At 48.6% G+C, this 25,826-nt stretch overlaps 1 protein-coding gene across 1 annotated transcript in view; it reads left to right on the forward strand.

The window, feature by feature from the left end:
- P2RX3 (purinergic receptor P2X 3) overlaps nt 1-21,758 on the forward strand; it is a 34,111-nt gene extending 12,353 nt beyond the window's left edge. The window contains exons 8-12 of the mRNA XM_017851320.1: nt 462-598; nt 17,714-17,807; nt 18,077-18,142; nt 19,066-19,143; nt 19,588-21,758. Of these exons, the coding sequence (XP_017706809.1) occupies nt 462-598; nt 17,714-17,807; nt 18,077-18,142; nt 19,066-19,143; nt 19,588-19,701 (489 nt within the window). The 3' untranslated portion in view covers nt 19,702-21,758. The remainder of the gene's footprint in view (nt 1-461; nt 599-17,713; nt 17,808-18,076; nt 18,143-19,065; nt 19,144-19,587) is intronic.
- Nucleotides 21,759-25,826: the final 4,068 nt, after the last annotated feature.

Raw genomic sequence — 25,826 nt, forward strand, 5'->3', positions numbered from 1 at the left:
GAGACGGAGTCTCGCTCTGTCGCCCAGGCTGGAGTGCAGTGGCGCGATCTCGGCTCACTGCAAGCTCCGCCTCCCGGGTTCACGCCATTCTTCTGCCTCAGCCTCCCGAGTAGCTGGGACTACAGGCGCCCGCCACCTCGCCCGACTAATTTTTGGTATTTTTAGTAGAGACGGGGTTTCACCGTGTTAGCCAGGATGGTCTCCATCTCCTAACCTCGTGATCCGCCCTCCTCGGCCTCCCAAAGTGCTGGGATTACAGGCCTGAGCTACCGCGCCCGGCCACCACAGCACTTCTTTACTGAGCAGCATGTGACACATCACTTTCCTTTCTCCCTGCCTCCGTCTCCCACCTGGAGGATGGGAGGAAATCATTTGTCACGACTTCCACCCCACCCCCACCCTGGCCCAGCGCAGGGAGTCGGAGGGCGAGAGGAAAACTCATACCCGACCCCTTTCTTCAGGGAGGAGTTCTGGGCATTAAGATTGGCTGGGTGTGCGACTTGGACAAGGCCTGGGACCAGTGCATCCCCAAATACTCCTTCACCAGGCTCGACAGCGTTTCTGAGAAGAGCAGCGTGTCCCCAGGCTACAACTTCAGGTAATCCCCTATCTCCTGGGACATCAGGAGAAGAAGGTGCGGGCTGTTCTAAAGAACTTTATTTCAAGCAGCAATGTTTATCAGAGAGACAAGATCCCACATCCATCCACCCACCCCCCGCCCCAAGTCCCACCTCAGGTTTCATTTCAAATCAGGAAGGACTCTCTAACAGCCATTAGGATCTAGTTGGGTGTGCTGGGAGACAGTGTCTCCTTATCACTGGAGGGGACCACGCCAAGGATTCCTGCTGCAGGTCAGTAGTTAGAAGACACGGCCAAGGTCTCTTGAAATGCTGGGATTCTGCGATCCTTTGCCTGTTCCTAACGCTGGCCTGAAACTGTAACGTGCTTAAGTGCCTTCCAGATAGGCGCATTCCCTGCCCTGGGCCTGAATTTTCTAAGGTTTCTCGTTCTACAAAGTAAGGGTGATAACTTGGTATCATTTTACATTTTACAAGATGGTACTTTTGCGTTTCTGTCCACAAACATGTGTCACCAATAGCAAATTATAATTGTCATTGGCTCTTCTTCAATGCCTCTGCAAACAAGAACTCAGACCAGTCTTTAAATATCATCCCAATGGCTTTGAGACTCCAGGGATCTTTTCAGGTTTTGTTTTGTTTTGTTTCTCCATTTTGAAGAAAGGGAGAGAGGAATCAGAGAATAAACTGTTTGGAAGCAACTGAAAGCGCTTGAACAAGCCATTGGTCTTCTCCCATCCTAATTTCCCCATCTCTGAAATGGTGATAGTACCGCTGTGATCTTCAGGATTCAATTAACCAGTGTGTGAAAAGCTTCAGCTTTCTGTTTTGTTTCTCTCTTACTTTTTTTCTGAATCATTCATTTATCGATTAATCCATTAAACATGTACCAATTGTCTACAACATGCTAAGGGCTGTACTCAGTTATCTTAGGTTAGCAGTTCTCAAAGTGTAGACTACAAGGTCAACACTACTTATTAAAAGTTTTATTTTCTTTTTAATTGATAAATAACAATTGTGTATATATATGGGATACAATGTGATGTTTTGATATATGTATACATTGTAGATTCCCCCCAATTTTTGAAGATCCTGAAGTTTCTGGCCGGGCCCTGTTTAAGTACACAACATTATACACTAAACAGCTTAAATAGACTAAATAGGCTGTGACCAGGGGGAAAAATACATAAGAATATATTTCAGTTACATTTGAACGTAGAATATACATTTGAATATATTCAAATAATTGTTACTCAAATTTCCTTTGTTGAGGTGGTATTCTCTGATACAATAGCATATATAAGCAAAATAATCATTTCACCTTTTAAAATGTTAATTTATAACTTAAAAAATAATTGCCCACCCCATTAAGCTTTATATTTAATAGTTTAAAATATACATGTATATTCTCTGGAAAGAAGAATCTTTAAAAATTGAAAGTACTTTCATAATCAACTCCAAACTTTAAAAAAACCATAGGAAACAACACATATTTTAAAGTAGGTTAAAAATACTGTTCGGCTCACTGGCAGAAATTGGCATATTTATTCAGTTGGTATATCCCACTGAGATCAATACAAAGGATATTTGTATGGTGGCTTAAAATAGTAACATATTAATAAAATTCTCATGATCTAAAATGCAAGTTTTCATCTACATAACTTCCCTTTGGCCATTGGGAATTCTTTAATCCTCCAAATAACTCATTTGGCAGGAAAGCTTATGAAGAATGTGAATATTATAAAGACCCCCAACTACTGATATACAGTTTTAGAACAGCATCTCTCATCTAAAGAAAAATTGGTCTGGAGTGCTTTATCTCCAATTTATTGCACTGCAGCTGCCTTCCCTCCCTCCCCACCTGAGCACAGAAGGATGTGAGATAGACCTGGTCCTAAATAAGCTTGGAGGGTATTTGGGGAGGCAGGACAGAGTATCTCCAAAGACCCTGCCTACATAATACCCAGAGGCCTAAGAGAAACCACCCCCTCTTAGGATCTCAGATAATTGACTCCTCCAACAAAGCCCCCCAGGCCAGAGAAGGAGGCAAAGCTGCTTAGTTTGACCCTTTTGATTTAAAAGTTTCCAGAGGGCCAAAGTAATTGCCCTGACATTGGGGGATATCTGATATCCGTGGCAAGCAGAGGGCTCTGCCCAAGCCCCTTCCAGTCCCTTCACCTGGGTGCCCACCCACCACCCTCATGTGACCCTCAAACTACTGGCACCCAAGGCTAAGCTAAGAGCCCACGTGTGGGAGGCTGCAAAGCCGTCTTTCTGGATCCTCGAATAGGAGAGAAAGGGTCACAAAGCCAGGTTCAGTGTGGCTCACAGTGCACTTTCTATGATATGGTAAAATTTGCACTGTTTTTTAGAATCTCACCAAGCTGCTTATCGGTGGAAACCATACTAGTTCACCCTGTATGCAAAATGCTTTGTGTGCTTCAGCTCAGCGTTCCTTGCCCGCCCTACAAAGTAGGTGCTACAATATCCCCTGCAACTTTACAGAGGAGAAGATGGAGCCTCACTGTTAGATAAGGTTCTCAAAGTCACAAAGCAAGCAAGAGGGGGAGCCTGGATTCAAAACATATTTCTTTGGATGATCTCCACCCCAGCCAGGAAGACTAGGGACATTTGTACTTGTTAATCCTCAGGAAAAAAGCATGCCCATGTGGTCGACACTTTCATCCCTGCTTAAAAACAAAGCATCCAAGTTCCAGGGAGATTTAAAGACTAGCAGATGCTGGCGGTGCAATTCATAGCCTGGCCTTTTGTCTCCCAAACAAATTCATTTGCCACTCCCTCCAACAGAGGCTTTTTTTCAACACCCCTACTGTTGCCGTTTGCTCTGGAGGGAATGGAATTATTCAGCCAAGATTCGGCCTTGTGTGAATCTGCTAACTAAGACATCCAGAGGCAGCTAGAGATTCACATTTCCATCACTAATTACGTTCGCAGCTCTCTTCCAAATGTCACTCCCCCCGCCCCTACTTTTTGTAGCTCTTTGCCTGCAGAATCAGAGATTTTGAGAATTTATAGCTGTTGAAGTTCCCTTGCAGTCCCCCAAAGTAAGACGGGTCACTTTACAGATGAGAAAGCAGAAGTTCCAAAGGGGGCATCTTAGAGTAGCCTCAGAGGTCATTGGATCTTTAAAAGAGTTTATAGAGGGCCCATGTAATCACCCTGACATTGGGGGATATCTGATATCTGTGGCAAGCAAAGTGGCCTGCTCCAGTCATTGGAAAGGTGACCTCAAATTGAGCCAAAATGTTCTCCCTTCAACTCCTCCCCAGTGTACTTGGTGCTGTCCATGCAAATTCATCTTTATTTCTGTGATCACCTAAAGATTCTGTTCTTCCCCTACCTGAAATTTAGTGGAGAGATTTTATTTTTACTCCTTGGTCTGTTCTGCGTGGCTAAAGACTCTGTGGGCTGCTTTAACTTAGTATTTTTATGAAGCCTCTTTCCAAGCATATTGAGATTGCAGTCAGTGGGGTCATCTGGATTTCTAGCAGACAAAGTGCAGCAATTTCTAAAAATAAGAACTGTTGAAAGTCGCCAGTTCAGTGGTGCACAAGTGAAAGGCGCTCTCAGCAGAGCCCCGCAGCTCTTCAGGAGGCTCTCTTCTCTGTTGGCGAGATTTCTGAGGCCCGGGTAGACCGTCGATTCACAGGAACAGGACTTTAACCAGGGTACTGTGTTTCCCAAAGTCCTGGGAGCAGGTGATGGTGTGTGTGTGTGTGTGTGCGCGCGCACACATGTGAGTTCGTGAGAGTGGGCGTATTTGTTAGTGGGTGAATGTGTGAGGCTGAGTGAGTGTGTCTGTGTGTGTGTATGCGTGAGTGTATAGGCATTGATGGTGCAATGACAGATTAAAAATACTGTATCCGTCAGGGTCCCCGCAGGAAACAGATGGCACATTCTAACTGGGTAATCCGAGGAGAGTTTAATAAAGGGACTGCTTCAAAGGTGTGGGCAGGGTGTACGGAAACCACACAGGATAGTGCAGTACCAGGGCCAGAAACAGGACACCAGTTACCACCCAGGTCTGAAGAGGCGAGGAGAGGAAGCAGTGACAGGAACATGGAGACGGACAGAGCTGTGAACAGAGGACAGCCTGACATGTGGCTGTGACTCGGGAGAGCCTCACCGGAAGCCAGAACTGAGGCAAAGCGGCACACTGAGGCAGCCCAGGGCAGGGTGAGGAAGGAAGGAGCGTGGACCAGAGGGGCAACTGCAGAGATGTCCAGGACAAGTCCTAACGACTTTCATCTGTGAAATCACAGCCCTTCCTTAACTTTCAGAGGTCTCTAACTGCTTTATGTCCCCGATGAAAGTGGGGAAAATGCATCAAAGGAAGATGCACGTATTCATAGACATGAGAAAATTCACAGGCAAGTTATCTTCTTAAAGCATATTTTATTTCTTCTTTCTTTGTTTTTTTTTTTTTTTTTTTTTTTTTTTTTTTTTTTTTTTTTGAGACAGAGTCTTGTTCTGTTGCCCGGGCTAGTGTGTGCAGTAACGCAGTCTCTGCTCACTGCAGCCTCCACCTCCCAGGTTGATGCAATTCCCCTGCCTCAGCCTCCCCAGTAGCTGGGATTACAGGCGCCCGCCACCACGCCCAGCTATTTTTTGTGTTTTTAGTAGAGACGGGATTTCACCATGTTGGCCAGGCTGGTCTCCTGACCTCAAGTGATCCACCCACCTTGGCCTCCCAAAGTGCTGGGATTATAGGCGTGAGCTACCACACCTAGCCAAGTTATTTCATTTCTACAAATAAGATATAAATACATTCTCAGAGAAATAAATCCAAGCAATACTGTTATATACAGAGTAATGACATGGGAAGTCCCCTTCATTCCCTAGGCCTGCACCCTTTGCAGGGAGTTAACATCTGGGACAGTTTAATGAGTTTCCTTCCAGTTCTTATTCTGTGCGTTGATATTTATACAGCATAAAATTCCAAGACTTTGAGGCTCTCTAAAAGCCTATCCTGTAGCCAGGTGTGGAGGCTCCCGCCTGTAATCCCAGCACTTTGGGAGGCTGAGGCGGAAGGATCCCTTGAAGCCAGGAGTTCGAGACCAGCCTCGGCAGCAATAGCAAGACTCCTTCTCTATAAAAATAAGATTTAAAATTCTAAAAAATAAATAATAAATGAAAGCCTATCCCTGCACCTCAGATTAAGAGCCCTAGAGTTAAGTTTGCAAAGCCCTTTCACACCTATTTTTGACAGGATTCATAGCTCACCATCTTTCCCCACCCCCTAAGGTAGGCTCAGAAAGATTTTGAAACTTGCCTGAGATTATACAGCCTAATTAAGAGGCACATCAGAACTCAAACCCAGGGATTTGATCTATATCCATTGCTTCCAGCATACCTTGCGCCATCACATGGCTTGCAAAAAAGGAAAAAAAACTAGCCGTAAGAGATCTACCCGGTGGTGATGGCTGGTGTGATTGATGGGAGAGAATCGAAACAGTGCATTTCAAAATGCCTGATTTCTTGTTTCTCCTCTGAGAGTTCGTAAGACAGCTTTGCTACTAAAAGGCAACGCAGTTTTGGATTTCCTCTCTTGGTGTCTGGGACAAAAAAACACTTGTTCAGCTGCTAGATGTTCCTGGTGCGGTAGGTGTTTCTAGTGAGCGTTTCATGTTGGAAATGTACCCACAGCAGCTTTCATGAAGCTCGGAGATTTGGCGCCTGTCCTGCTTCCAGGCAAAAACGTGTGGATCAGCAATATCTTAGGCCAATTGACAGAGACAGAATCGAAGTGCACCCTTGGCTTTCATCATTCTCTCTACAATCTGGATTTTTCTCTTTCCAAAAGCCATAGAATATGTGTTAAAAGCAGCCGGCACCATCATTTCCACAGAAACACTTGAAGGCCCTCTTCCATGGGAAGTGTACTTGCTTGAATTCTCCATAATCCATTTTCTTCTTCATCTTTTTTAGGTTTCAGTGGAAGTGATGCAATTAGAGTGATCCTGGATTTAAACAGCGCTTTATCATGTTCATGCCTACCCTATTCTCACAGCAACCAGTATTATTCATAGAAAATACTAGCTAACACTCATTGAACACTTACCAGTGAGCTAGAGAATTAGCAGATGCTCTGTGTGGATTATCTTGTTGACCCTGAAGAGGGAACATTTTGAAGCCAGGAGTGGTGGCTCACACCTGTAATAATCTGAGCACTTTGGGAGGCCAAGGTGGGCGGATCACGAGTTCAGGAGTTTGAGGCCATCCTGGCCAACATAGTGAAACCCCATCTCTACTAAAAAAAAAAATTTAACCAGGCATAGTGGCACGCACCTGTAATCCCAGCTACTCAGGAGGCTGAGGCAGGAGAATCTCTTGAACCCAGAGACAGAGGCTGCAGTGTGCTGAGATGTCACCACTGCACTCCAGCCTGGGTGACAAAGTGAGACTCTGTCAAAAATAAAAAAAGATGTAACAGCTCAAGAGGACATTTTAGAACTGGATACCTGAGCTCAGGGGTTTCATCTACCTGCCCAAGGCCACACAGCTCCTACTGCTGGTGCCAGAATTCAAACCCTAGCAGCCTGGCTCCAGAGCCTGTGCTTGCAACCACAAGTAGGACCAGTATGGTAACTCCCATTCTACAGATGAGGAAACTGAGGCCAAAAAGATCCCTCTCAGGGACAGAGAGCGAGTAACCTGGCTCTCAGGTACATCTTCTGGCTCCGAACCCATTGATCATTCCCTACCTTATTAATTAAAGATAAATTAATAGTAATGCATTTTTAAAAGATCAACAAGAAACATTTTTTTAATGTCTGCCTTTGAGGTTGATTTAGTGCCTGGAATATGAATAAATAAGTATGGCTTTGGGCCCTTCTCTAAGGAGAAGAGTTCCAGCCTGTTCTAAGGATGTTGCCCCACCCTGAAGCAAAGAGTCTGCCAGGAGATATTTTCCTATCAGTATGAAATCAACTGTAAAAGTGTATTTCAGCTGGCAAAATTACTTCCCACCAGGCAAAGCTTTGCTGAGAACACCACCACTTTCACTTAGAAACCCAAATTCCAGGCCCAAGTTTTCCCTTGCAAGTCAAACCCGGCTCCCGCAAGTTTGTTGCTGTTTTTCCTGCTGCTGTGACAGTTACGTGTCCCTGTTTTAAGAAGGAATTTCCAGCACTCCATGAGAGGATGGATCATTTCTAAACAGATGTCTGAGAGCTTCCAAGGGATTTGTACATCGTGATAAAAAAACCCTTCTCCATTCAGCAAACGTTTATTGACTGCTGACGACTGCAAATGTCAGCTCAGCATGGGGAAGTACTTCTAACAGTTAGAGCTATCCAAAGCTAAATTTGGGCTGCTTCTACAGGTAGTAAGTTTCCTTGCACTGAATGTATTCAGGCATCGGCAGGGAAACCCTTTGTAGATAATGCAGGGAGAACTTTGAAGGTCTCTTTCAACTTCCAGATTATATCACATGCTGGGCTTCGTGGTGAACGCAGAGATGAACCAGACCAGTTCCTAGAATCAAGCAAGTTTTAATATAGTGATGATAAACTTGAATCCAAATAACAAAAATGCTTATACAAAAAAAAATATATTTTGTGCTGGGACAAGCTGAGGATAGTCAAGATGAAGCAGAGGTAAAGCATAGGGCCCAGGCTGTGGGCTACAGTTCAGGCCTTGCTGTAAATCCTGGATGTGATGTAAAGCACATCTCATCGCCTCTGTGGGCCTCAGTTTCCGCCTCTGTAAAATGGGCTGGTTAAAGATGATGATCTTTTAGGCTCCTTCAAGCTCTAAAAGTCTGAATCAAACGTGTGTGGGTGTGTGAGGAAGGGCTGTGGAAATTTGGGCTGCTGAAGCATGCACTATTATTTATAGACCTATCACAATCACATTGGAATGGAGCTCCAGCCCTGCCCTGCAGAAGCGCATCTGACAAATGATTTATTATGGTAATTGACGTTTGTACTTACTCATTCTTTATCTATTGCTGGTAATGCCACAAGGGAGCACACACACACACACACATGCACGCACAACATCCCAGCACTATTAGGCCTCAAAATCATTCGACTGAGTCCTGCGTTAGAGGTGTCCTGTCTGGTCACAGCTAGGGGTGTCTCAGTGAAGGCCCCGAGGGAAAGCACATTCAGCTGGGGTTTGTGAAGAAATTTACGCAACAGGGACCAGCATGGGAGTCGAGGCACTCAGGGAAGCCGTCACCACTGTAGACCTGCCGCCCCCGCGCGGGGGGGAATGGGAGCCTGGTTTTGAGCTGGGGTACCTGACAGGAGCAACGGTCAAAGTGACACAGCCACAGGCAAAATCAAGGCAGAGCAGGGAAGCGGCAAGCGGATACATACCGCATCCCCTTCTTCCCACCCTTGGGTCCCCTGCCAGTGCTGCCCATTGACCAAATTCCCCAGAAACCAGCGGGGAGGAAGCCAGGGAATGTGGGCTGCAGAGGTCCACCTGCAGGGCTCCCCAGACCAGAGACTGGCTCCCGGGGCAAGTGCAGAGTTTTCGGCCCACCAGGCAACCATTCCCGCTTCCCTTCAAGTGTCTGGGCTCCAGCGGCCCTTCCAGCCGCGCCTGTCAGAGGAGCCGCCGACCCTGACAATTCCAGCCCTGCCTGTGCCTCTGGGGCTGCTTTCCCCTTTTCCAGCTCGGCGTTGGCAGCTGTTCGGGCTCTGTTCTTTCCTCTGATGCCTATGGTATCATCACAGTCACAGCCGTGCTGTGCTTTCTCCACAGCTGAGTGTTTTCACAGACACCAGCTTAACAAGCTCCCTGCCCACTGAGGCTGCAATGAACTCCTTTTGGCTCCTCTCTTAGGGGGGCCGTAGGGGTAGGCAAGGGTTTTGGAGTCAAGCAGCCAGATTTCAGATCCTAGCTGTGCCCTTTGTGGGCAGAGTAGCCAATGGAGCATGTCTGTGCCTTTCCCCAGCCTGTAAAATCAGGAATGTTGCCTGATGACCAGTACACAATATTAATAGAAAGCTGTGTGCTGGGTACTGTGCTCAACCTTCACATTCCAGAGTCATTTTATCCTCTAGGCAACCCTACAGCTACTGCTCTCATCTCCATTTTACAGATGGAAAAACAGACTCAGAGAGGTAATTCACCCAAGGTCGTATAAACTAGGTGGCATAGCCAGGATTCAGGCCCAGGACTATCTCATTTCAAAGTCCCTAAGCCGCCAGCTACCTCGTTCAGTTGCTGTGAGTCCTGAATGAAACAACAGGTGTGGAGGAAGCCTCTAGCCTACTGCCTAGCAGGAGTAACTGTCCTGCATATATTTTCCTACTGTTTCCCCCATTGTCCCTATCGAGAGGCTGGCTCCCACCAGTGGCACCCACTTTCCCACCTAGCTCGCTGCCGAATCTAACCGTGTCCTGCTGGGGAGAGAAATAGCCTGTTGTTACCACCTTATACTAGCTCCACCTGCAGAATTAAGAGCATTTGGGGAAATCAGCGACAGCAGGAGGGAGCCCTGAGGACAACCTAGGTAAACTCAGTCTTTTGAGATGTCAAGAATCCCAGAAGTTCATTTATTCTTCTAGCAAGCATTTACTCAACCCCCTACTGTGGGCATTAGGCCTTTGGGCAAACAGAGACAGTGAGATATGAGGTCAGGCGCGGTGGCTCACGCTGTAATCCCGCACTTTGGGAGGCAAGGTTGAGGCGGATCACGAGGTCAAGAGATGGAGGACCATCCTGCCCATGGTGAAACCTGTCTCTGCTAAAAAAAAAAATATATAGTTATATATATATATATAGTTATTTAAAAAATTAGCTGGGATGGTTGGTGCAACTTGCAATCTCAGTGATCAGGAGGCGAGCAGGAGAATCACTTGAGTGGCAGGTGGGGTTGGCAGTGAGCTGAGATTCTGCCACTGCACCTCGCAGCTGGGCGACAGAGCGAGCTCTGTTCAAAAAAAAAAAAGAAAGAAAGAAACATGAGATGTGGCTATGTCCACAGTCCATAGTCCAAATATTTAGTAGTGAGTCTAGGGTGTGGCGTACTGTGGTAGAAAGGCCTGATCCTATAGAGACAGAAACGGCAGGCCCGCGGGGATGTCCCGTCTCAGTCATAGCCCTGGGTTTGTAGCTTTGCTGGTTTGCTGTGAGGTAAATACTCCAGGATGAGTTCAATTTCAACTACAGGGTGAAGTCACTGAAACGTGGGAATGTGGGAAGAGGATGACCACACTGGCTGCCAACTGGGTCGGTGGACAGCATGCACTTCATCTTGCCTTTCCACCAGCCCGCACCCTCTTCAGTGCTTCAGAAACACCACATTCGTTTCCATGAGAGGCCTGCAGGTTCGCGTCAGCCAGGAAAGCGGCCCCACTCTGGCCTCTTGCCCTTTTAACTCTCCATCCTGTCAGCCAAACTTGAGTGTTACTTTCTTTTTCTTTTTTTTTTAATTTTAGTTTGAGAGTACATGTGCAGGATGTGCAGGTTTGGTTACATACGGTAAACGTGTGCCATGGTGGGTTGTTGCATCTATCACCATCACTAGGTGTTAAGTCCGCGTGCATTGCTATTTATCCTGATTGCTCTCCCTCCCTCACACTCCAAAGGCCCCAGTGTGTGTTGTTCCCCTTGCCTGTGTCCATGTGTTCTCATTGTTCAGCTCCACTTATTGAATGATACATGCGGTATTTGTTTCTGTTCTTGTGTTAGTTTGCTGAGGATGATGGGCTTCAGCTCATCCTGTCCCTGCAAAGGTCATGATCTCATTCCTTCTCATGGCTGCATAGTATTCCATGGTGTATACGTACCACATTTTCTTTATCCAGTCTATCATTGATGGGCATTTGGGTTGATTCCATGTCTTTGCTATTGTGAACAGTTCTGCAATCAACATGCATGCTTGTATCTTTATAATAGAATGATTTATATTCCTTTGGTTATATACCCAGTAATGGGCTTGCTGGATTAAATGATATTTCTGGTTTCAGGGTCCTTTTCACATGAAGCCTTGTCTAACCCCCAGCCTAGGTCAGACATCTAACCATGCTCATAGAATGGCACTCCTCTCCTTCCCAGCCCTTCCTTATATCTGATTTTAGCTACTTATGGGCTTGTGTGGTTAATTAGTATTTCTCTCCCTCTCATGACAGCAGAGCTTGGCAAGGTATCAGCAGTACCTGAAACAGTATCTGGCACAGAGTAGGTGTGCTCCAAATATTTGTTGCATGCTAAAAGAACGAGAGGCCATCTGAGCTGGGCCCTAATGGATGAATTGGAGTCTGCACGGTGAAAAAGGGAGGCAAGAGGAACAGCATGGGGAAAAGCATGGATGTCTGTGTCTGTGGGATGTGTTCAGGAAATTCAGGAAGGCAGGTAGTCTGGTGTGGCTGGAACTTGAGTGTGTGGCAGGAAGAAGAGCCTGCAGGTAATACAGGTGGACTGGGGCAGGTTGGGAGGGGCCAAGGTATCAAATAGTGCTGTCATTCTCACCAACCCCAATCCTAACCAAGAAAAAAAAAGTGATCTGGTAAGAACCAGAGGACTTGGGGGAAATAAGCCTTGGGCATGGTGTATGTAGCTGAGCCATTCCCCTTTTTAGATGAGGAGGCTGCAGGGTCCTTCTGTCCTGACACTGTGTGGCCCCCCAGGCTTCCTGTTCTGCTCCCAGCCAGGGATTCTGGGTATGGAGACCCACCTAGCAAATGCAAAAAGATGCCCCAGCTGGAGAACAAAATTAGTTATGACCTAACAGAAATCAGGCAACAAAAGAACAGTGTAGAACGCTGGCTGAGAGTGTGGGTCCGACAACTGGACTGCTTGGGTTCGAATCCCAGCTTCACTCACTGTTGGTTTTGTGACCTTAGACAAGTTGCTTCACCTCTCTGATCTGATTCCTCAGCTGTGACATGGGAATAGCAACAGTACTTAAATGCAGTGGGGTGGTTGTGAGCATTAAATGAGCTAATAAGCATAAAGCACGTAGCACAGTGTCTGGTCACAGAGGAGCACTCAGTAGATGCTGGCTGTCATTATTACTAATATCATTATCTACAGGAGCCAGGAGAGTGTAATGATCAAAGTCAGTGTAGATATTGTTTCATTTTATCTTTATGCTAGGATAAGAAAGGGATGTGTTTTAAGCACTGGCTATATATGGACACTCTCTCAACTCATCCTCCTCAGAGCTCTTTTCCTCCCATTTTCAGTTGAAGTAAAAAACTCAGAGAAGTCGAGTGACTTTCCCAAGATCAAGAAGCTAATTCGCAACAGTCATAGCACCACGCCCAGATCCCCTAGGGCCTCCTTAGAGGGTTTACTCCTGGGATGTAGCATCAAGGGACTGTGCCCTCTGTCTAATCCTGAGTAACTCTCCAACTTCAGCTCTTTCTTTGTCCCTTGGCAAATTACATCTCTCGCCCATGAAATTCTGGGAGTTTGTAACAGTCAGGGTTAGTATTGCTAGTTGTTATAACAAACAAACCCCTCATTTCAGTGACTTAATGTGAAGGTCGATTTCTTGCCTATGGCACAGTGCACTGAGGGCCAGTGGGGGTGGGGAGCTCCACACAGTCATTCAGGGCTCTAGGCTCCTGCCATCTTGACTCAGCCTCTCTAGAGTCTCAGAGTCCTCTCCTGACTCCTGAGCAACTGGCCGTCAGGTGAGGAAAGGGAAGACGTAGAAGGTACACTGCTCTAAACCACCTCAGTCCAGAGGGAACAGACCTCGCTGCCATTCACATTTCACTGGCAAAAACTAGTCATGGGGCCGCAGCTAAATGCAGGGGACTGGGAAATGTGGTCTAATCATCCGCAAAGAGAGGAGGTAACCAGACCCTGGTGACCAATGAGCCGTCTCTGCCACAGGGGTGGGCAGATTCTGTGATCCCCGTCAGCCACAGAAGAGTGCAGAAGCTGGGACTCCTGGGTTACCCCTCCTGTCTGCAGCCTGGGCCCACACTCCCTGAGCTCTGTTCCTCCTCCCTCCACCCGGGAAGAGAACCAGTCCCTGCCAACCCTCCTCAGAGGGTGGGTGGTTGGTGAGATAATGATCTTACCATGCTTATTGCCTCTTGGAAGGCAGGTGCTGGAGAAAAACCAAGTCCGCTTTGATTTTTCTCCCTGCTCCCTTCACATTCCTTCCCAGGATAAATTTAGCCAGCCCTCACTTTGAACGGCAGTGCCCAGGATACGACTTTTTGTTCTCCAAGTCGATGTCACTGTCAGAGCCGTTTTCATGGTTGCAGCTTTCGGCCAGCAGTGAAGATTTCAGGATCACAGGCCCAGCCTCTGCCCTAGCCAAACATCTGTGACCCAGCCTCTCGCCCCTGCCCACTACCCATGGGCATGAGAAGCCAAATCTCTGAGACAAGGGCCTTGAATTCTCCAGTGACGTGAGACAGAACACAGTATTTAGAAGGCTTTGAGATCTCGCACAAGGGCTGCGTTATCCTTAACAGCCTCCAAGAGCTCAGAGGCAGGACGGTTCAAGGGGCATAAGCATGAACTTTGGAGGCATCAGTATGGATTAGAATCCCAGGTCTGGCAAGTTACCTTCTCACCTGTCTCCTCATCTGTACAATGGGTCAACAACAGTGTAATCTCCATGAGATTAGTGGAGATGCTTATATTAAGGAACCACCTATATTGCTGGTGCTCTATTAACAGTGGGCATGGAGACAGTGATGGTCTGTACTTACCTTCAGGACAATCTGAAAGCCACAGTAAGGACTTCCTGGAGCCTTCTGCCCATTCCAGATACTTTTTTGCAAACTTCTTTAAAATATCCTGAGAGTCCTCCTTGAAGAATTTATGTTCTTAGACCCTCTCATCTTTATAGAAATGACGTCCTCTCTTGTGTCCATCCTATTATTCTCCTTTTGCTGCACCTTGAATTCATTCTGTTTTGCCTTGGTTGTGACACTGTCTTCCTCCACCACCTAGACTTGAACTTAGTATCATTTTAAAGCTGGTTTAGCCCCTCCCCTCTTTCCCTGACCTCCAAGCCCTCTTCCAGCTAAGTGGTTGCACTTCTTTCTGCTGCCTTCTCAGCGTCACTCTCATTCTTACTCTGGGTCTTACTCTTTCTTGGGATCCTCTTGCCTCCCCTGCCTCTCCCTCAGCTGCACAGCCCAAAAGAAAACACCTTCCCAGGTCAGGCTCCCCTGGAAACCATTTTTTCACTGAGTCGTTCTCAGCCTTACTCGAGCAACAGGTACATCACTCAGGCACACCAGCTCTGCTCATGCCCACGCACAGGCAGAGAGAAAATGTGTCACCCATTCTCCTGTGCTCCCTCCTGACCCAGATAAAGCTCTCTAGGACTGAACTTGCTCCTCTGTAAAGTGGGAGTGGTCAGGGTAGGTGTCCTGAGAGGAAACAGTGGGTGGTCCCACAGGGGTGATTGAATAAAGAGACTATACACAAAGGTGCATTCGAGGTAAAGGGAAGGGAACTAACCAGGCCAGTGAAGGGCCTCTGTGCCGGCAGTGAGGCCAAGCTGCTACCACCTAGGCTGGCGGGAGTAAGGAGAGGAGCAATTCCCAGGACCTGAAAAAATGCCCAGGCTGCCCAGCCACCTCAGTGCCCTGGTCTTTCTTTTTCCCTGCCCTCTGATCTCCTGTCAGTGCCTTCCATTGGCTGAACCCACCTGGAAATGGAGGCCAAAGCAGTCTTTGCAGACCAGGCTCTCAGGGCCCAGAACTGGGCACAGAAGGGACAGAGAATGGGTGTGGAGGAGCAGACAGAGTCTCTAACACAAGAATCTCAATGATGTCCACGTTTACCCTGTCTCACCAACAGACCTTCTAGTGGGGCATGAGCACACCTGTGCTTATAGACATGGAAACAGACATCCTGAAGGCTAAAGGAACCCCAGAGGCCACATTAACAAGTGGCAGAGCTAGAATTTAGATTCATTTCTGCCTGATTCCAGAGTGCCCCACTGCCAGATGGCAGCCAGAGCAGATAGCGGCAGACGTTTTCCTTCCCCATCACAAGTTATCTTCCTCCCATGTCTGTAATCCCTCCATGATTGATTCACTTGGGTTGAGCATTTCCTTGTCTCTGTTGTACAGGTTCAAATGCAAATATCCCTGTCAGGAGCATCACATCAATCACTGAACACTTTCAGGGAATCAGTTTCTCAGACCCCTGGTGGGAGAGGCCTGGGAATCTGTGGGGACTGGAGACACTGAGAGAGAACAATGTCGACCCTACAAGGCTAAGGAGCTTCTGGGCCCTTTCGTTCCCTTGATGTCACTTAATCCTCACCACTTTCCAAGGTTACTGGCATCGGAAACCCATTTTACAACTGTGGGACAGTAGCCAAAAGAGATGACACTTTCCTAATGTTAGAGTTTGGCCCATGATGGGCAGAGCCACACAGCAGAAAGTGCACTGGCTTTAGAAGTCAAAAGACTGATGTGATTTGAATCCCAAATCCAACACTTCACTAACTGTGAAACTACAGGCAGATCTCCTCCCTACCATAGGCATCTGCAAAATGGGGGTCTGAACACTCACCTCTGTGTTGAACACTAACCCCTGTTTGTGGTGAGAATGAAATGGGATCATTTTCCGAAGTCCCCAGCACAGGTCATGGCACCCAGAAGCCAAGGCAGAGAAGGTGCAGGGGTCAAAGTCTTGGACTTGGGCAAATCTAGTGCTGAGCTCACCAGCTGGTGAACTCAGCACCAGCTCTGGGTGACCCCAGACCCCTCAGAGCCTTGTTTGAAAAACAGAGCAATCACATGCCTATCTATAATCATCTGCTTTCCGTTGCTTCTAACAAAATACCTGAATCTGGGTAATTTATAAAGAAAAGGAATTTATTTCTTCATGTATAGAGGCTGAGAAGTCCAAGGCTGTGGAGCCAGCTGCATCTGGTGAGTCTTCCCACTGGTGGGGACTGCAGTCTCGGGCGCAGGGTGTCACGTGGAGCAGGGCTGAGTGTACTAATGTGATAGCTCAGATCTCTCTTCCTCTTCTTACACACCCACTAGTTCCCCTCCCGTGATAGTGCATTAATCCATTAATCCATGAATGGATTAATCCATCCACGAGGGCAGAGCCCGCAGGGTCCAATCGCCTCTTAAAGGCCCCACCTGTCAATACTGCCACATTGGAGATTAAGTTTCAACGTGAGTTTTGGATGAGGACATTCAAACCATAGCACTATCCCAAAGGTTTGTTGCAAGGGTGAAATGAGACAAGAAGTCTGAAAGCGCCTTTTAAAACTGCTCTATAAATGTTAACAATAACAATGGCCAACATCAGCGAGTGTTTCCTGAGTGCTTACTGTGTTCCACGCACTGTCTACACCCCTGACGTGTGTGATTTCACTCAGTTCTCATGGCAGCCTTATGAAGCAGGACTTTTGTGTATTATTCCCACCTGCAAATGAGGAAATTGAGTCTCAGAGATGTTAAGTAACTGGCCCAACGCTGCACAGTCAGTAAGCGGCAGAGCCAGGCTTTGAGCCCAAATAAGCAGAGTGAGCTGGGCTCTGGGAGACCCAGACAAATGGAACTGAAGAAGCTTGGAGTCCAGCAGTGGCTCAAACTTTCTAACACATCAGAATCACTGATGGAAATTATTTAAAAGGCAAGTTCTGGCTGGGCATGATGGCTCACGCCTATAATCCCAGCACAGGCCAAGACACGTGGATCATTTGAGGTCAGGAGTTCAAGACCAGACTGGCCAACACGGTGAAACCCCATCTCTACTAAAAATACAATAATTAGCCAGGGATGGTGGCGCATGCCTGTAATCCTAGCTACTTGGGAAGCTGAGGCAGGAGAATCGCTTAAACCCAGAAGGCAGAGGTTTCAGTGAGCCGAGATCGCACCGCTGCACTGCAGCCTGGGCGACAGAGTGAGATTCTGTCTCAAAAATATAAAAATAAATAAAGGGCAAGTTCCTGGGCTGCACCCACAGAGATGCTGATTCTGTGGGTTCCGGGTGGAGCTCAGGAATCTGCTTTTATAAGAAGCCCCCAAGATGATGCTTGTGCGAGGGATCAGCTAACCACACAGGGAGGGGCGTGGCAGGTGTCTCAGAAACCGTCGGTAAGGGTTGCTCAGTGAGCGAAGACACAGGGCTCTGGAGGACCCGGAAGGTTCAGGCGGGAGAGAAAGGAGCCCACAGAGGGACCCATCTCTGCCTCTGACCTCCAGGTTTGCCAAGTACTACAAAATGGAGAACGGCAGTGAGTACCGCACCCTCCTGAAGGCTTTTGGCATCCGCTTCGACGTGCTGGTGTACGGGAATGTGAGTCCATGGGCCAGGCAGATGGGGTGGACAGGGGAGGCAGCCCGGACCACCTCTCGGGTTCTGAAGAAGCTCCTCTGGGGGGCAGGGATCTGCTGCTGGCCAGCTTTGACACCCTCAGCAGGTCACTCTCCCATCGATTCACCTGTGCCGTGAAGGGGAGGGACCTACTGATCCATGAAGCACCCTTCTGGCTCCACGTGCAGCCTCAGGCCTCACCCGCATCCTGTGGGCCCTCTGCCTACTTGCCTTGGTCTTTGTGCACACAGGCTGGCAAGTTCAACATCATCCCCACCATCATCAGCTCTGTGGCGGCCTTTACTTCTGTGGGAGTGGTGAGTTCAGCCCCTCCAGGCTCTGACGGGCCAGCCAGAGTGGGGCCCAGACTGGCACCAGCAGGCAGGGGAGTGACGGGGGCAGCTCTGCCTCTGCCTGGAATGTAAAGTCCCCGCCCCCCGCACTTGCCAGGTGCTTCAGTCTCCTTGGCCACCACCCTGCTGCGTCGGCACTGGCTGGAACGTCTCCAGTCATGGAGAGCTCATTACCTCCGGAAGCAGCCTTCCCGTTTTCAGGAGGCTCCACCTGTTACAGAGTTCCTGTTTCTCACCGTGTAGCTGGGGGAGGAGGCTCTGGGTTTCTGCAGACCTGAGATGCCTTAATGAGGAACAGAGCCCACGTGGCAGGGTGGGCACATAGCCTGCCTTCAGGGACTTCCACCCTTCCACCCCACACAGTCCTCTCTCTATGCAGCTGTGGTCTGGGTCACCCCTAGGAGCTGGGAAGGCATCCCTGAAACATCCTGCAAAGTCCCTGGGCATTTTTCTAAGAGGGAACATCAGTCAGGCCTCCCTGGAGGACTGGTCCCCACCCTGGCCTGCAGTCTGCTAATGTGCTAGCTCGGATCTCTCTGCCTCTTCTTATGAAGCCACCAGCTCCCCTCCCATGATAGCCCATTAATCCACGAATCCATGAATCCATGAACGGATTAATCCATCCATGAGGGCAGAGCCCGCAGGGTCCAATCGCCTCTTAAAGGCCCCACCTGTCAATACTGCCACATTGGTGATTAAGTTTCAGCATGAGTTTGGATGAGGACATTCAAACCATAGCACTATCCCAAAAGTGTGTTGCAAGGGGGAAATGTCCTGCTCACTGTTTAGGCAGCTTGGGGTGCTGCCTGAGCCCAGCACTTCCTGCCACCCTGATCCCACCCACCCCAGGGCACCCCTTGGAGCCCGCCCTGCCTCTCCTCCTCCAGGGGACTGTTCTCTGTGACATCATCCTGCTCAACTTCCTCAAGGGGGCCGATCAATACAAGGCCAAGAAGTTTGAGGAGGTGAGTTGGGGGAGGGACACCCTTGGATGAAAGGGAGAGCGGGCAGGGCAGCCGGGGCAGGGACTCTCAGTGGCTCCCCTTCTGAGGCTTTCTGAAGGGGAGTTCACCAGGCCTCAATGAATATTTGGGGTCCAGACAAGGGAAGACTTGGCCAAGACTTGGCTCTGCAGAGAATCTTGGGGGTTCTGTGGGTCATCTCTGTCAAGATGCCCACCCCGTCACCTCCCCTCTCCATTTCTGGGGCAGGACTAGGGGAGGCCATGGGATGAATGGGGGCTCTGTTTGCCCTTGGGGTACATAGGAGGGGCCTTGGGATCACACAGACATCCTGGCTCCCCTCATGACCGGGTCATGGGCACCCACTGCTGAGTCTGGCAAATGGGGTCACATAGGAGGACATTGCCCATAGTCAGAACTCAGCAACACCAGCTCTTCTGCCTGCAGGTGAATGAGACTACGCTGAAAATCGCTGCCTTGACCAACCCAGTGTACCCCAGCGACCAGACCACGGCGGAGAAGCAGTCCACCGATTCGGGGGCCTTCTCCATAGGCCACTAGGGCCTCTTTCCAGGGACCCACACCCACAAAGGCTCCAGGCCTCCCCACAGGGGACCCTGCCTGAGCAAGGGGGCACGGGAGGGAAGAGGGGCTCTCATTTCTGCTGCTCACTCCATGAGCACAGCTGGGACTCAGGTGTCTGGGCCTCCCACTGCTCCAGTGGACAGGCAGTGCCCCCTGCTGAGACCCCAATCTCACCTTCACTCCTTGCCTGACCCCATCTGCTTCCTAGGACCCCTGGGGCAGGAGCACCTGAGCCATCCCTTTCCCAAAGAGTAGAGATGATAATGTAGAACAGATGGCCACAAGGGCCTACCAGGTGCCAGGCACTTTCACACATGTTATCTCATTTAATCCTTAGAATAATCCTATGAGGTACCTATTAGTTTCCCTTGTTTTAAAGATAAACCAGGGCTCAGAGAGACTGAGTCATTTGCCCCAGGCCAGACAGTCAGGATGTGAGAGAGCTGGGATGTGAACCTCCGTCTGACTAACTCCATCACCCACACCCCATGAGAGAAGAATGAACTCCCGGGGGCCTCAGCCCTGCTGCTTCAGCCACCTCTGCCCTGACCATGATTCGGTTAGTAAAGAGTGAGCCCCGTGCCTTTCCCAGCAACAAAGGCTGCATTTTAGGGAGACTGGTTAGACAGTGGTGAGGGACCCCGTCTCTGACTTGGGTGGGTCCCAAATTTAGAAAGAAACCAAAGGCATGGCTGTCGGTGAACTTTTCCTCATCACACCCCACAGCTCTCCCCAAACCAGGGAAGGGGCCATTCTTGTTCTTCTCTGGGACCCCACACCCACACACATCTGGCCCCGAGCCCTGGGGATTTGATTCCCAGACCCGGGGTCCTGTCGTAGGCTGGGACCCTGTTCCAGGAGTTCAGCAGTCCTCATTTACAACATCGGTGAAAAGGCTCCAGTGAGGCCTGGTGCCTTGTGAGCTGCTCAGCTGGGTCGGCCAGGCCTGTCCCCATAGGGTCTTAATAAGGTGCCCCATTTTCTAAGGTTAGAAGCTAAGGGGGCCTTAGAAACCATCTTCTCTAACCCTCTTGCTTACAGATGAGGAAACTGAGGCCAGAAAGGGAAAATGACTGGTTCAGTGCCACAGTTCATGGCCAAAAAGGAACCCACATGTTCTGCCCTTCAGGGAAGGAGGCAAGAACAGGAAGCTGGGTCCATTGACATCCTCTATCCCCTTTTCTGGCCTCTCTTACAGTGAGAGGCCCAGAGATTGCCCCAGGGCAGGGCTCTGGGGCAGACCTAGGTTTTGTGAATCCTAAGCATATACAATTTGGGGGCATCTCTTTAGAAAGAATACAAAATTAGGTGTTAGAAGGGGCTCATGCTAGTGAATGAGCCTAAAGAATGTTTTGATAACTTCACGATAAATCTGCATCTGGCAGTCAGAGTAGGCATGATCATGAGGTCTTAGCAGCACCAGCTCAGCTGTAGATGGAGGGCGGCCCCTCAACACAAGGCACAGGAAGTGGGGAAGGGGACAGCTTCAGGAGTAGTTCAGGAGGCTCAAACGGTGGGTACTTGCAAAGGCCTTGCCCAATGACCCCCCACCCCAGGGGGAGAAGGGGTAAGACCATCTCCACATAAGGCTCAGCACGCCTTCCCTCACTCTGCCCTAACCCACAGCCTCATGCCCAGGATGGTGGGGCATATCTCCCCAGGGTCAGCCTTGGGAATTGGGCAGTGCCTGGAGACCTGACCAGACTATGCTTCTCCAGCAGAGACATCAGTGAAGCCAGCACTACATTCTCCACCTGGGAGTCCCTAGTCATTCCTGGGGAATCCAGTTCTTGGGAGGCTGGGGTCATAGGGATGCTCTCTAATGGGGAAATGGAGACAGTGGTGTCCTGAAGGGACCCTCCCCCCAGCCCTTCCCCTTTACCCAGATGGAGGTGGTCCTCCTGCAGGTGCCTCAGCCCCTCTGGAGCTGGCCAGCAAGTGTGTGTGAGCCTGAGGTTGTCCTCCCCATATCTGGACTAAGTTACCGCTTCTGTGTGCTAGATGTAGGGTTAATATCAGTCGTGATAAAAACAGCTACCTTGTCTCTGTTGCATTATGGTTTACTCAGCACAATCACCAACATAATCACATGGATCCTCACACCAACCCTGGTGAGTCTGCTATGGTTTGTTATTAATCCTATTTGATAGAAAAAGAAATTTAAAGTACATGGAAATAAGATCTGGAACCCATGTCCATTCCTAACACTAAATTGCCTCTTTAATCATTCAGCATCAAAGCCAACATTGATTACTTACCATTAGCAGGCAATGGACCAAATGAGTAACAGGGATTGTCTAAGTCAACCCCCACTTTACAGAAGAGGAAACTGACACATACTAAAATAAAGAAACTGAAATAGAAGAACTGGGATTTGAACCTAGAACTTTATGACTCTGGAGTCTGAGATCCTGACTTCTATGCTCTATCTGGGGAAAATCCAGAAACTTGTTAGTACCTTTTTTTTTTCCTACGTGTGCTCGCTCAGGTAATACAGGTTTTGCTGCAGTAACAAGTAAAATCACAAGGTTTAATACAGCAAAGTAGGTCAGACAGCCCCCTCCATCTGGTAGCTGTGCCATCTGAGACACATGGACTCCCAGGTCACTGTCACAGGGAAAGTGAAAACTGGAGGATCACAGGGGGTAATCTGAAGACCAGGCCTGGAGTGGGCTTACTTCATCTCCAGGCACTTTCCATTGGCAGGATTCAGCAGCGTGCTGCAGAGCCCAGCTTTACTGCAAGGATACTGGGAAAGTCCTAGTCCTCTTGGGTTTCTAGGAAGAGAAAATAGTGAGCACAGCCCTGGCTCTGCTTCGTTATCTCCATTTTAATAGCTTCTCTTCTCCCCCTCCCACCCCACTCCTACCATTTCCACTGATAGTTCCACACATCCTTTCCTTCTGTGTTCCTTCTCACAAAATCTTGTTCTCAGCAAGCTGCCAATCAGCCTTCCAGGGGTATTAATAGATAACATTCTGGGGAATTTCTTCTCTCAAGAGTATTTCCTTTTTAATCAGGGGTTATTCAAGACTGGAAGGCCTTAATCAGCCAAAGGAATGAAAATATAAGAGTTGACGTTGAGGCCTAATGCTAGATCACGCTGGAGATTTGAAGGACATCTTATCTACCCTGGCCTGCCTCAACTAAGCTTCAGTCTGGAGGGGTCTTAGCCCCTCTTCTTTCCCCTTCCTACCTCTACCCCTGGTTTTGACTGGCAAGATGTTGGGCTGCAATTTGGCTGGATTTGGCTAAAGTCCACTCTCCATCAGGGAGATAAGTAGAGGTTGATATAAGGGGCTTGGCATTCAGCTGAAATACCAGTCTCCAGACCACATGCACAGAACTTCCTTTGTCGCCTGTCCTTCCCACTCCCACAGACAGACGACACTGTTCTAGAAGCATAGCATCAAAAATGGGCTTAAAGCATGACTCTCCAATAGGAAAAAAAAAATAAAAGAATGGGTTTATTCATATAAAAAAAAGCTCAGTATCACTGATCATTAGAGAAATGCAAATCAAAACTACAATGAGATACCATCTCACCAGTCAGAATGGCTATTACTAAAAAGTCAAAAAATAACAGATGCTGGTGAGGTTGTGGAGAAAGGGGAACACATACTCCCTTGGTAGGGGTGTAAATTAGTTCAGCCATTGTGGAAAGCAGCATGGCGATTCCTCAAAGAGCTAAGAGCAGAACTACCACTGGACCCAGCAATCCCGTTACTGGGTATATCCCCGGAGGAACATAAATCATTGTACCATGAAGACACAGGCATGAGAATGTTTACTGCAGCATTATTCACAATAGCAAAGACATGGAATCAGCCTAAATGCCCATCAATGACAAGTTGGAAAAAGGCAGTGTGGTACATATACACCATGGAATCGATGCAGTCATAAAAAGAACAAGATCATGTCTTTTTGGGGAACATGGGTGGCGCTAAAGACCGTTATCCTTAACAAACTAAAGCAGGAACAGAAAACCAAATACCTCATGTTTTCACTTATAAGTAGGAGCTGAAGGATGAGAACTCATGAATAACAGACACTAGGGTCTCCTTGAGGGTGGGTAGAAAAATATTGGGTAGGCTGGGCGCAGTGACTCACACCTGTAATCTCAGCACTTTGGGAAGCCGAGGCAGGTGAATCACGAGGTCAGGAGATCGAGACCATCCTGGCTAACACGGTAAAACCCCGTCTCTACTAAAAATACAAAAAATTAGCCTGGGTGGTGGCAGGCGCCTGTAGTCCCAGCTACTCGGAAGGCTGAGGCAGGGGAATGGCGTGAACCCAGGAGGCGGAGCTTGCAGCGAGCCGAGGTCGTGCCACTGCACTCCAGCCTGGGCCACAGAACAAGACTCCATCTCAAAAAAAAATTGGGTGGTAGGCTTAGTACCTGGGTGATGAAATAATCTGAACAGCAAACAAACCACCGTAACATGAGTTTACCTATGTAATAAACCTGCACAACTACCCATGAACCTCAAATAAAGTTTAAAAAATAAAAAAGAATGGACTATTGTAGTGTGTAGTGCGCAGACTTGTATGGGGCCCTACTCCCAGGTAGCTCCCCTTCCATGCCCTTGAGGAGAAGGACCACCTGATATGCTGTGATTAGGAGCTGCCTGACCCAATTTCCATCCATGGAAGTTGGACAGACCCCTCTACTGAGGACAGGCCTTTTCATGTAGAGACAGTCCCTGGGGCCCAGCATGGGTAAAGTCCCTGGCAATGCCAGCACCCATTCTCCTGTTGCCAGAGGTCTGCCTATGTTTAAGGGCCTCATCTCTGTGCTCTCTCCATCACCCAGTTTCCCCAGGGCTCTCTGATCCTGTCCCCTCAACTTTAGCACCCTTAGAAACACAGCACATCCAGGAAAACTTCTTTTCGCTCCTGAAACCACATCCCATCAGATGCTGGTACAGATATACACATACACACAAACATAGTCCTGTATGCAGGTATGCTCAGACACACACTGAGACATATACCCACCCACATACATACCAGTCAAAGACAGAGGAAGACACATATGCATACACAGAGAGATTCAGGAACATAAGGCTGCAAAGCTTTGCAGACTATGCATTCACAGGTGTACACACACAGACATATCCATAAATACACAGAGATATATAAATACATGCACACTCAACATGCAAATTCATACTGACAGATTTGTGCACGTTTACATATATAAATTCACACATATACAGGTATACACGTACACAAACACTGACTCATGTACACACCATATACGCACACATGTACATGTGCACACACAGAAATACTTCTGTATTCTCCCTGAGCTCCATGTAGAAATACACTCCCAAGAAGTCTCTCTCTCCCCTCTGCCTCCACCCCCCACAATCCAGGGCTCTCTACCCTCTTGATACCCAGTCTCAGATGTGAGCTTCCTGCTTCATCAACTCTACATCCTTCCTGGAGCCCAGTACCTCATCTGTGACAAAGTTAAGAGCAACAACAATAATCTCTCTCAATGTCCCCAGGGTCTGAGAAAGTGGGTGATGGAGAGACACAGAGGCCTGGGGCTGCAGAACTGGGAATGGGAACTACCAGACACCCTGGCTTTGCGCCCAGGGCCCTGCTGAGAAGCCGCTCCCTCCTAAGGATGTGGCCCCTCTGCAGAGGTAGGCCAGGAGGAAGGAAGGGGAGGACCATCACCCTCCTGGCAATGGATGGGGAACGCGCCTCAGAGGAGGCTGGGCACTCACAGAGGTGACTGGGAATGGAATTGGGGGCCATTATCAGAAGCCAGAAAGGCATAGGGCCTGAGGAGCAGTCTGCCCCAAGACAAGACTGCTTTCTCCCCACCTCCTCGTGGTGTTCCCTAGGTGGGACCTCAATGTTCCACACCAACTCTTGAATCAGCTCCATGGTCTTTATTTTGGAAAGCCACCCCAACCTGCACCCCATACTGAATCCAAACAAAGCAAGAGGACCAGAAAAGCACCCCATACCAACTGAGCTCCCACCCCCCACCTCCCCAATCCTTACCCATACTCCCACCCTCTCACCTCCACCACACCCATCCCTACTCCCATCCCCCACCTCCCACCCCCACCCCTACTTCCATC

This window comes from Rhinopithecus bieti, unplaced genomic scaffold, assembly GCF_001698545.2.
Source record: "Rhinopithecus bieti isolate Rb0 unplaced genomic scaffold, ASM169854v2 scaffold_33444, whole genome shotgun sequence".
NCBI classification, from domain to species: domain Eukaryota; kingdom Metazoa; phylum Chordata; class Mammalia; order Primates; family Cercopithecidae; genus Rhinopithecus; species Rhinopithecus bieti.